The sequence below is a fragment of the Scyliorhinus canicula genome, chromosome 4 (genome assembly GCF_902713615.1).
Source record: "Scyliorhinus canicula chromosome 4, sScyCan1.1, whole genome shotgun sequence".
Lineage (NCBI taxonomy): Eukaryota > Metazoa > Chordata > Chondrichthyes > Carcharhiniformes > Scyliorhinidae > Scyliorhinus > Scyliorhinus canicula.
The window spans coordinates 80,857,340-80,870,316 of NC_052149.1; the positions used below are offsets into that span (position 1 = coordinate 80,857,340).

At 39.7% G+C, this 12,977-nt stretch overlaps 1 protein-coding gene across 4 annotated transcripts in view; it reads right to left on the reverse strand.

Annotated features, from left to right (window-relative positions):
- smg7 (SMG7 nonsense mediated mRNA decay factor) overlaps positions 1-12,977 on the reverse strand; it is a 190,197-nt gene that overhangs the window by 86,003 nt on the left and 91,217 nt on the right. For all 4 annotated transcript variants that reach the window (XM_038794606.1, XM_038794607.1, XM_038794608.1 and 1 more), the window contains exons 7-9: positions 5,548-5,698; positions 3,288-3,423; positions 2,313-2,475 (exon numbers count right to left, since the gene is read on the reverse strand). In XM_038794606.1, the coding sequence (XP_038650534.1) occupies positions 2,313-2,475; positions 3,288-3,423; positions 5,548-5,698 (450 nt within the window). The remainder of the gene's footprint in view (positions 1-2,312; positions 2,476-3,287; positions 3,424-5,547; positions 5,699-12,977) is intronic.

The window sequence follows — 12,977 nt, forward strand, 5'->3', positions numbered from 1 at the left end:
GCCACACACCTGTGTGAAAATTCCATCCGTCACTTTAGCGCCCACTCCACCAACCCATCTATATCATTTTGGAGGTTATAGCTATCCTCTACACTGTTCATCTCTCGGCCAATCTCTGTGTCGTCTGCAAATTTTGCAATGGGCTCCCCTCGTTTACATCCAAGTCATTAATATGTAACACAAACAGTCAGGGCCCCAACACAGAGCCCTTTGGAACAACACTCAAAACAACTTTCCATTTGCAAGGGCAGCCATCGACCATTACCTTTCTTTCTTGTTACTATACCAATTTTCTATCCAGTTTGCCACATTGCCCTGCATGTGCTTTTTATTTTTTGACCAATCTGTCATGTGGGACCTTGACAAACGCCTTGCTAAAATCCATGTATACCACATCCACTGCACTACCTTCATCAACCCTTCTTGCCACTTCCTCAAATAATTCAATCAAATTTGTGAGGCAAGACCTTCCTTTAACAAATCCATGCTGACTATCCCTGACTAGTCCATACTTTTCTGTATGATAATTAATCCTATCTCTCAGGATTGATTCTACTAATTTACCCACCACTAAGACTAACCGGCTATAATTGTTTGGCATTTCCTTCAGTCCCTTTTTAAACAATGGAACCAGATTTCCATTTCTCCAACCCTCCGGTATCTGCCCTGTATTTAATGAGGATTGGAAAATCATCCTCAGAGCAACTATTACCTCATCCCTGTCCTTCTTCAGTAGCCTTGGAAATGATCCATTTGGCCCTGGCGACTTATCAACTTTCAAGGATTCCAACCCTTCAAGTACTTCCTTTCTCTCTATGATGATCCCATCCAATATCTCATTGTTCCTCCTGGACTATTATATCTGCATCCTTCATTTCCTTTGCAAACATGGAAACAAAATATTCATTGAAAAACCTTCCCACAGCCGCTGTATCATCTATTCACAAGTTTCCTTCTTCATCTCTGATAGATCCCACTTTTTCCTTAACTAACCGTTTTCCATTAATATATTTGTAAAACATCTTTGGGTTTTCTTTATCTTTACTTGCTAATCGTGTTTCAAGGCCTTGATTTTCTTATTTTTAAACTTCATCACTGCACTTCCTATACTCATCTAGACCATCTGCAGTGCTTTGTTCTTTGTGCCGATTGTACGCTTTCTTTTTTTTTAATCTTCCCCTGTATTTATCCAGGTTATCCATCATTTAGCCAGGTTTCTATTATTGCACTGACATCCTTCTGCCATGTATCTACCTGTGCCCTTAACTCATCTTTGCAATACTCCTTGTGTTGAAGTATAAACGGTTTAACCCCACCATTTTCCCTTGCTGGACACTTTTTAAAAACGTTCTTCTCCTGTAAGCCATGATGTGGAGATGCCGGCGTTGGACTGGGGTGAGCACAGTAAGAAGTCTTACAACACCAGGTTAAAGTCCAACATGTTTGTGCCTATTGCTACACCTTCTCCATCATCAGCTAATGGTCTACCTCCATATTCCCGATCTGAATTTGACCGATCTGATCTTACTCCTGGGAGCTCATCCCCCTGCCACACTAGTTTAAATACTCCCCAACAGAACTAGTCCTATGCTTACTTCACGCAAGGGGGAAAAACTGATTTGTAAGTGTTAAGTAGAATGTAATGGCCTGATGAATTACACCAAACCCTCAAGCTCTGGTTTCAATGGTTTGGTTAGAAGTTGCCCAACTTTCTTTCCTCAAAACAAAATTAACTGTTTGAACAAAATTACTAATTCCAAAGTTATTTTGCAGTGTTAGAAGTTTGATAGGGCGAGGGGCTGCAGAAATGTACCCAAACATACAGCATGAATAAATGTCACTAAGCGACGTCATCTAAAGAAATGTTGAGTTATGACAAAGCCACTAATTATTAAATGCTAACTTTGAGAAATACATTTGCATTCAATATGCTTTTTCAACAGTTAATTAGATTTGGCTGCAATTTTGATCACCAATTTATGATAAAGAGACGGCAACTTTCCTGACTAATAAAAAATGTCTTCAAAATTGCAGTTCTTCAAGACAAGTTAATTGATTTCTGAGTAACTGCTTTCTTCACAGACCAACTGCTTTCACTGCCAAAAAAATTAGTTTTCCAAAATGTAATTACTTCATAGTGCCCCATTTGGCACCTGATCTAATCTAGAAAATAATTTAAATCCCATTTCAGACTTTGAAATCGTAGTTTAAAACCATTTCATACTTCGGATCATCTTACCATGTGTAACAGATGCTTCAAACATGACTATTTTACTAAAACAGAAACTTGTTTTAAAGGAAGGATCACTTACTGAAGAGACCCAGGAGCTGTGTCCAACACAGCAGTTCTTCTTGACTATAACTATGGTCATCGGATTCAGTACTGAAATCACGGAGATGGTGCAACTCAAACAGGTTAATGACTGTGAGATGCACAAGTTGCTGAGAACTAAATGCCTTCTGAGGAAGAAGTCTCTGAAAAAATCAAATTTAAATCAGAGTTATGGTTGAGACACAAAACTCCACAAAAGAAGAATGAAGGAATTGAAAATTACAAAGTGAACAAATCTGTAAATCATAGGGAACAGATATCTTAAGGATGCATCTGGCAAGGATGGAATTATCCTGTAATTTGAATTAAACAATAGAAAACGAGAAAAATAGGAAAGTAATATCTCAAAAGATAATTACCATGAAAATATCTTTTCAAATTTTATTTAAAGTAAACTGTATTCTTTTCAACTGAAAACTATATGAGACAAAACTGGTTGTTAAATGTATACCTGGGCTTGTAGTAAAATTTATAGATCTGAAATATGATTGTTTTTATGTGGCAGCTTCTCTAGTACTCAGCAAGGAAATAACAGTACTCATTTTACTTCTAATCTTCAACAATAAATATAAACTCAAGTACAAATTAATACAGTATAAAAGAAGGAATTTTGGTAACTTCAAAATTGGTCAAAACTATGATTTGCATTGGGGAAACATCAGAAAATCTGATTTGTAGAGAATTCAAATTGGTAGAGCACTGGATAACACAATGTTTACTTTACTTGTGCTTAAATTGTTAGGGTTTTTTTAACTATGTAACGTTCTTCCCAAATTTAATTCAATTCCAATTAAATGATCTATCAAATACAGTAAATTCCTCGATTTACTTTCACACACTTGTTTTCAAAAGTGGCGACGATAAATCAGCGAAATTCATGAACAATCTAATTTTTGTAGCAGTGGGAACTTAAAATGTGAAACCAGTATCCACTGTTAAAATGCATCTTTCTTACCTTGAACTGGTCTTCCAGCTTCTCTCTCAGAGTGCACAATTTCTCTAAACTTTTGGTCAAATATACATGACCGTGGAACTTAATGAAAGCTTTTATGAAATCAGAAACATTCCACTTCATCTTCATATCATCACGGCTGCAAAATAGCAAACCATGAAAAACAAACATTAATGTAATACAACTGAAGAATTACTTTTGCAAAGTAAAATAATTGGCTAATAAAAGTATTACATTTCCAAACATCTCTAGTGCAATTCATACATAATTAGTTGTACTGAAAGTAATTCCGTACATTCAATATTTTTAATCCTCAAAAAGCCTCCTCAAAAAGCCTTCAATCTAGTTTTGATAAAGATTGGGAGAGTAATTTATCAGATATTTCAGAATAGTTGTGGAAAGCAACTATCCAGATGGTTTGGGAGAACATGAGAGATGTTTATCTGGAGATTTAGATCATGCTTTCATAATATACTCAGCTGGATAAATTCGAAGGAAAACGTAAATGAGAAAAACAGTGGGAGAACAGTTAGAAATATTTAAGAGATTGACTTATTCCTTGGAGGGAGTGCAGCGCAGGTTTATAAAATGATACCCGGACTACAGGGGTTGAGTTAGGAGAGATTTCACAGTTTAGGCCTATTTCCGCTAGAATTTAGAAGGTTAAGGGGAGATCTGACTGAAGTGCTCAAGATATTAACAGGAAAAGATAGGGAAGATAAAGATGAACTATTTCTACTGGTTGGAGATTCTAAAACTAGGGGGAAGTGTCTAAAAATTAGGACTAAACTGTTGATATGTTAGAAGAACTTCTTCACTCAGAGGGTGGTAGAGGTTTAGAACTCTCTTACAAAGATCAACTGAAGCTAGAACAGTTGTTAAGATAGCTGGGTTTTTGTTAAGCAAAGATATTAAGGAGGCCAAAGATAGGTATATGGAGTTAGGCCACGATTAGCCATGATCTCACTGAATTGTGGGTCAAGTTCAAGGTGTTTAATGGCCTACTCCTGTTCCCGTTAAATATTTCTAGCTTCCTACACCAGTGAGAGGTTTTCTTTGGGTTGGGGGGGGGGGGGGGGGGGGAGGGGGGGGGGGGGGGGGGGAGGAAGAGAGGAGAAAGAGAGTAGAGGCGTGAAAGAAAGCAAAAGCTTCTGAAACATTATTTTTAAAATACTTCACCAGAAGTTGGGGCAAATAATACTTTGGTTACAATTAAAATCATAATCACTTGAATATAAAAGTGCATAGAAGAAATACATTTGAATTATGTAAAAATTTCTCCAGCGAGGAGTAATATGGATAAATGGCCTCTTTCTATGCTAGAACTTTTACATTTCTATAGCCAAGGAATTGTTTTTGTCAAAATTGAAAGCAGATAAAAAAATTCTTCGTACTAAGTGGTTAATAAACAAGCGCAATGGAGTTATTTTGTGATAAACAAATTAAAATTAAAAAATTTAAATTTCTGCATTAAAATGCAGAAAAGCCTAGAATGTGATGGGATATATAGTTTGAATAAACTTTGTAACATTGGAGAAATAGTTGAAAATAGGTATATTGCAGTTTACTGTTTCTGGGCCAATATTTAATCCATATAATTTACTGCAAAAATAATGAGGTCAACAGTGGCCACCACAATAAGTGCACAAAATCGGACAGTAACCTCCGCCAAGCACAGATGCCCAGTTAAAACACAAAAATCAAGATGTTGCTGAGAAGTCCAATATAATTTTGAATGCTGTCATGTTCCTGTACTTACACCTTTAGGTCTGGACTAAAAACTAACTACAGGGAACTAGGGTTTATTCATTTGAACCCAAATGCCATAGTTAATGACATGATAAATCTTAATTACAGCCAAACCTCGCTGGCATGGAAAATAAACTTTCACAGGTGCGGAGTCTTATTCTTCTTCAGATTTTAATTGTAGACATTTCTTTTCAAAAAAAATCATGCATTTTCCTTTTTCTTCTGATATATTTTTTTTCCCTCTAATTTGCTTTCTGTTCCTGATCTGACATTTGAATCTTTGAACTTACACTTCCTGATTCAGCACTACAATACACAGTTGCTTGTCCTGTTCACGCAGGTCCTGGGTGTCCTTTAGAGAGCACTGCATCATTTTGATCTTGAACTTCCAGTGTAAAATGTTATATAGAAATTAAACAAGCCAGGACAGGTCTTTCAAGCAGTGGGCCGTGCTCATTTATCAGCATAGAGTAAATTCTAGTCTATGATGTTATTGGTGGATTTCTTTGCTCACCTTTCTAGAGCTTTAGAAAGCGCTTTCTGTAGATTTGTAGAAGCAGCTGGGAAAGGAAATTTGACAGCAATACTTCTGCAATAGTAGAAAATGGTTGTAAGATGATCGCCTTTAGAGGAAGCAAGAATGGCCAGCTGATTGTATGGTTGACCTGAAATGGAAAAAGTAACATTTAATTCAAAATATAGCACTTTCCTACAAAAGCTTGCCCGTGGGCTATAACCCATTATTGCGACTCCCCCATCAAAACTCAATTTCTAATGTCAGCTACAATCCTCTAGCTGGAAAGTCTTACGACGTTATAGATACAGAACCAGTCAGAAAATTTCAGTGATGGCATTCTTTTGTGCATACATTTCATCAGAATGATTACACTAGGTCTCACTGGTTACTCATGCCTTACGTTACCATCTATTTTCGGTCAGGTGCTTCCTTTGGTAGGCAATTGAAGCTATTTCGACAATTGTCAGTTGCAATATCGATACTTGAAACATTAACCAGCTGTCTTCAAACATGCTAACTTAACTACAGTATTTCTAACATTTCCTGCCTTTTTACTTGATCTTAAAAAAAAGCACAGTAAGAAGTCTTGCAACACCAGGTTAAAGTCCAACATGTTTGTTTCAAACACTAGCTTTCGGAGCACTCCTGAGGAAGGAGCAGTGCTCCGAAAGCTAGTGTTTGAAACAAACATGGTGGACTTTAACCTAGTGTTGCAAGACTTCTTACTGTGCTCACCCCAGTCCAACGCCGGCATCTCCACATCATTAAAAAATAGCATTTAATACATTCTATCAACATAGGGCAGATGGCACAGGATCCTCTATTTCGGGTGGAATTTCTGATGTTTTATTCATATTCAGAAATCTGATCACAAAGGGAGAAATTGAGAGTCCAATGTAATCAAAGTGCCTTTTGCTAAAGGATCCCAACTTGAAAACTTAAATCCTGTAATGGGTTCCCAAGATGGATGCGCCTTTGTAAGCCCTCCTGAATCATTCACCAGATTTTGATGCATTCAAATGAAAATAGAATTCCCTATATGCACGGACCCTGAACTAAACATATTGCAACAAACCGCCTTGTTTATTGACTCAAATATATGAATAGTAAGAAGTCTTACAACGCCAAGATTTCTTACTGTGCCCAACCCAGTCCAACATCGGCATCTCCACGTCAAATATATGAAATACGAGTTTGGGTAAGGAAATCTGGCCTCAAAGCCTGCACTGCCATTTATTAAGATCAGTGCTGATTTGTTTGTGGCCTCAACTCCACTTTCCTGCATATCCCAATACCTATTTACTCCCTTGTTAGTCAAGAATCTATCTATCTCAAAAATATTCAATGACCCTCCCACCCCCCTCCACTGCTCACTAGGAGAAAGAGTTCCACAGACTCCATGACCCTCGGAAAATAATTCCACTCCTCTGTCTTAAATGGGAGGTCCCTTATTTTTAAAACTGTTTCCTGCCAATGCATGTTGATTGCAAAGCTGACCGCCAATACACATTTGCGCATGTGCACTGGTCCACAGGTGTGCAAAAAAAAAAATGCAGGGTGACATGTGGCACCGTGGTCAGCACTGGGACTGCAGCGCTGAGGACCTGGTCAAATCCCGTACCTGGGTCACTGTTCGTGTGGAGTTCGCACATTCTCCCCATGTCTGAATGGGTTTCATCCCCACAACCCAAAGATGTGCAGGGTTAGGTGGATTGGCCACGCTAAATTGCCTCTTAATTGTGAAAAAAATAATTGGGTACACTAATTTTTTTTTTTTAAAAAGGTGTGCAAAAAAAAAAACAATGCTGCTCCACCCTAGTGTATGGCTTTGAATTTATGGCCACAGTGCAGGAAGCAGGGGACCTTTCTTTTTAAAAAGTAATTTACAGGATGTGGGCGTCGTAGGTTAGGCCAGCATTTATTGCCCATCAGAAGGTGGCGGTGAGCTGTCTTTTTTTTCTTGAACTGCTGCAGTTAGCGAAGGAGTTCCAGGATTTTGATCCAGCAACAGTGACGGAACGGTGATATATTTCTAAGCTGGGATGGTGAGTGACGAGGGGAACCTCCAGTAGTGTGGTTCCCAGGAATCTGTTCTTGTCCTCCTAGATGGTGGTGGTTTTGGGTTTGGAAGGTGCTACCTAAGAAACCTTGGCCAGTTCCCGAAGTGCATCTTGTAGATGGTATTCACAGCTGCCACTGTTTGTCGGTGGTGGAGGGACTGGATTTTTGTGGAACGGTAGCAATCAAGGGCCTGCTTTGTCCTGGATGGTGTCACGGTTCTTGTCGGAGCTGCACTCATCCAGGCAAGTGGAATGTATTCCATTAGACTCCTGACTTGTGCCATGTAAATGGCGGACAGGCTTTTTTTTGCCAGGGGGGAATGGTGCAGAACTTCCCCACTTCTGACCATATGATGAAAGGGAGGTCATTGATGAAGCAGCTGAAGGTGGTTGGGCCTAGGACTCCAATCAGCAGAGAGTCTCTCTCTTCTCTCCCCAACCCCACCCCCCGATTCCCACTGACTCCATTTGCTAGGGTTCCTTGATGCCATACTTGGTCAAATGCTGTCTTGAAGTCAAGGGCAGTCACTCTGCATTCTGCTCTTTTGCCCATGTTTGAACCAAGGCTGTAATGAGGTCAGGATCTGAGTGACCCAGGCGGAACCCAAACTGAGCACCCGTGAGTAGGTTATTGCTGAGTAGTGCCGCTCGATAGTATTGTTGATGACTCCTTTCATCACTTTGCTGATGGAGAGTAGATTAAGAGGGAAGTAATTGTCTGGGTTACATTTTTTCTGTTTCCTGTGAACAGGACACGCTGGGCAATTTTCTATATTGCCAGGTAGATATCAGTGTTGCAGCTGTGCTGGAGCAGTTTGGCTAGGTGTGTGGCAAGGTGTGTAGCACAAATCATCAGTACTATTGCCAAAATATGGTCAGGGCTCATAGCCTTTGCAGTATCCAGTGCCCTCAGCCATTTCTTGGATGTCACATGGAGTGAATCGTATTAGCTAAAGATTGACATCTGTGAATTTGGGGTCCTCCAGAGGAGACCAAGATGGATCATCCACTCTGCACTTCTGGCTGAAGATTATTGCAAATGCTTCAGCCTGGTCTTTTGCAGTGTACTGGGCTCCTCCATCATTGAGAGTGGGGATATTTGTGGAGACTCTTCATCCAGTGAGTTGTCTGGATGCGGCAGGACTGCAGAGCTTAGATTTGATGCATTTGTTGTGGAATCGCTTAGCTGTCTATTACTTACTGCTGATTTTGTTTGGTACGCAAATAGTCCTGTGTTGTAGCTTCACCAGGTTGACCCCTCATTTTTAGGTATGCCTGGTGTTGCTTCTGGCATACTCTCCTGAACTCTTCAATGAACCAGGGTTGATTGCGTGGCTTGATGGTAATAGTGGAGTGGGGGATATGCTGGGCTATGAGGTTGCAGATTGTGGTTGAGTAGAATTCTGCTGATGGCCCACAGCGGCTCAAGGGTGCCCAGTCTTGAGTTGTTAGATCTGTTTGAAGTCTACTCCATTTAGCACGATGGCAGTGCCACTAAACTTTTGCATATTCTGTACCATGGTGGTTAAATTTTCTACTTTGCCACATATGCATAGAAAACAGTTCAGTTCTCAAACCAACTCATGTTACATGCAGTTTCCTTCAAATACTGAAGAAAAAGAAACTCTGAATGTAAATTCACATGTAGCACAATGAGAGCTGAGTAGTGCCACACAAACCTCCAAGCAGTGCTTCACAATCTACTATCGCCAGAGTTTCATCAGTTTCTGGAATTACCGTATATACTCGCGTAACCTTCGATCTCGCGTATCATGCGACCCCTAAATTTTCGGCCCAAAAACATGCTTTTATGGTATACCTCATGTATCATGCGAGTCACTTTTTTGACATGACAGCTGACACTCAGGTAAGCTTTCCGCCTAAAACTGCCGAATGAGAAACAGCTGTTTTGCTGTTTCTAATCACGGAACTAAACCCGATAATAAACAGTCACGGTACCTAACAGGTGACAAATGTGGAATGGCAAATGCTTTGGATGGAAGTGAAGATGATGCTTTATTCGAAGATGTAGGAGAAGAGGATGAAAATATTGAAGACCTGGAAGATGATCAGTATGACGACTGCCTCGATGAAGAAGAATTCCAAGCTTTATTTGACGATGACGATGACAATGAAAGCGAATTCAAAGGATTTTAGTTTACCTGCATTAGTTTGTTTTAATGATGTTTTTACATTTTAATAAATGTTAAATAACCAATGTTTTCCTGTTTCATATATCATTATGTTCAAAAATAAATACTTGTATAACAGTTTCATTGACTACTGGATGCTATTTGACTTATCTTGGCCAGCACTTCACACCCGCAATTTTTGTATCTCGCGTATCATGCGACCCCCGAAATTTAGGCTTCAAATTAGGTGCTCAAAAGTCGCATGTTACGCGAGTATATACGGTATCTATTTTTCCCATTGTCACCAGCTTTCGACAACTATAAAACGCTATGTTACTAACTTTATCTTATTATCACATTTAGCAAGAAAGAAAATTAGGCATTTTGAAGTTTGCAAGGGAAAATAACCCTATATTCTGTCTTTGCTTGCTTTTTGACAGCCTTTTGTGATACACAAGACGGCAGCTTGCTTCTGCATTGCTTTGGGAAATCACATAAAAATTGGAATCCCAGAAGAAAATTCTATGCACCTTTGAAGAAAGATTGGACAACTTAAATTTGAATGGCTGCAAGCACAATAGGTTCCTTCACTAAAAAAGTGAAATCAGGAGGGTGGTACACACTGACATCACCAGCAAATGGAACTAGTCACTCGTCATAAGACATAGGAGCAGATGTAGGCCATCCGGCCCATTGAGTTTGCTCTGCCGTTCATTCATGGCTGATGTGTTTCTCATCCCTTTCTCCTCATAAGCCCTGATCTTATTAATCAAGAACCTTTCTAGCTCTGTCTCAGACTCTCAGTGATTTGACCTCCACAGCCTTCTGCGGCATGAGTTCCACATATTCACCACCCTCCGGCTGAAGAAATTCCTCCTCATCTCTGTTTTAAAGGATCGACCCTTCAGTCTGAGGCTGTGCCCTCAAAATTTCTCCTGCTACAGGAAACATCATCCCCACGTTCATCTACCTAAGCCTCTCAGTATTCTGTTAAGTGTAAAGGAGATCCCCTTCATCCTTCGAAATTTCATAGAGTACAGACCCAGAGTCCTTCAACTGCTCTTCATATGACAATTCCCTCATTCCGGGGATCATGCCTGTGAATCTCCTCTGGACCCTTTCCAAGGCCAGCACATCCTGCTTTAAATACGGGGCCCAAAACTGCTCTCAATATTTCAAATGGAGTCTGACCAGAACCGTATACAGCCTCAATAGTACATGCCTGCTCTTGTATTCTAGCCCTCTCGACATGAATGCTAACATTGCATCTGTCAACTGCATGTTAGCCTTAGGAGAATTCTGAACTCGAACACATAAGCACTCCCTTTTGTGCTTATGATTTCCAAAGCCTTTTCCCATCTAGAAAAAAAATCAATGCTTCTATTCTTTCTACCAAAAGTGCACAACCTCTCACTTTTCTAGATTGTATTCCATCTGCCACTTCTTCATCCACTCTCCTAGCCTGTCCAAGTCCTTCTGCAGCCATTCTGCTTCCTCAACACAACCTGCCCCTCTACATATCTTTGTATAATTTGTAAACTTAGCAACAATACCCTCAGTTCCTTCTTCCAGCTAAGTAATGAAAGCACATTGGTAGGAAAGAGCCCATTTTTAACCTGTGTCCCCTAGTTCCAGTTTCTCCCATGGGAAAACACCCGTACCACATCTACTCTGTCAATAAGACTTCTCACTCTCTTAAATTCCAATGGACATAAATCCAACCTTTCCTCATGAAATAACACCCTCATCCCAAAAATCAGTCGAATGTAATTATATATTTTGTTAAGACCAAAACTGTGCACAGTTCTCAAGATGTGGTCTCATCAACAACTGTAGCAAAACCTCCCAACATTTATACTCCAATCCCCTTGCAATAAACACCAACATTCAATTCCCTTTCCTAATCACTTGCCGTATCTGCATGCTGACTTATTGCAATTCTTGTACAAGCTCACCTGGATCCAGAGTTTCAGCTCCTCCTGCCAAAGTGGACAAGTTTCACTAACCCACATTATGCTCTATCTGCTAAACCTTTGCCCACTCACTTAACTTCGTTGTATCCCTTTGCACCTCCTTACGTCCTCTCCACAACCTACTTTACGAGCTATCTTTGTCATCAGCAAAGTTAACAACTGTACATGTGGTCTCTTCATCCAAGCCACTGATATAGATTGCAAAACTTTGACGTCTCAGTACTGATCCCTGCGGAGTTGTTACATTTTGCCAACCCAACTATTTATGCCCGTTCTCTGCATCCTGTTGGCCAACTAATCCTCTATCCATACTATATGTTATCTCCTACACCATGAGCTCTTACTTTTGATTAGAAACATTTGATGTGGCACCTTGTCAAATGCCTCCCACAGGTTCCAGGTTGCTCTTTACGTCCTCAATTAACTATAATAAATTAGTTAACCAACTTCCTTTTCACAAAACCACATTGACTCTGCCTGACTGCACCGAGGTTACCCTACTGCTCTGACCTCCTTAATAATAGACTCCAGCACTTTACCTATGACTGATCTTAAGCTAACTAGCCTGTAGTTTCCTGCTTTCTGTTTTTCTATTTTCTTCAATGGAGGAGTTACATTCGTTATTTTCCAATCTGATGGAATCTTTCCAGAGTATAGTGAATTTTGGAAAATTATCAGTGTATCCATCATCTCAGCGGCCACTTATTTTAAAGCCTTGAGATGAAGTCTATCAAGCCCTGGGGATTGGTCAACTTTCAGATCTAATAATTTTCTCAGTTTAATTGTTTTTTGTTCTTCTCAACCTTTCAACTTTTGGTTCACAATTATTTCTGGGATGTTATTTGTGTCTCCTGTTAAAATGTAATTCCCAGATTAAAGATACCTGTTCAACTGATCTATTTCCTTATTTTTCATTATTAATTACCCAAACTCTCTCTCTGGAGGGCCACGGCTCACTTTGCTTCAAGTTTTCCTCTTCTAAATAACTGTAGAATGTTTTACTATCCATGTTTCTATTTATAGCTAGCTTTCACTCGTACTCTATTTCTCCCTCATTCGTTTAGTCATTCTTCTGTTTTTTAATATTTGTCCAATTTATTGTTTTTTCAATATAAATTTAGGGTACCCAATCCATTTTTTCCAATCATGGGTCACTTTAGCGTGGCCAATCCACCTACCCAGCACATCTTTGGATTGTGGAGGCGAAACCCACGCAAACAAAGGGTGAATGTGCAAACTCCACATGAACAGTGACCTGGATC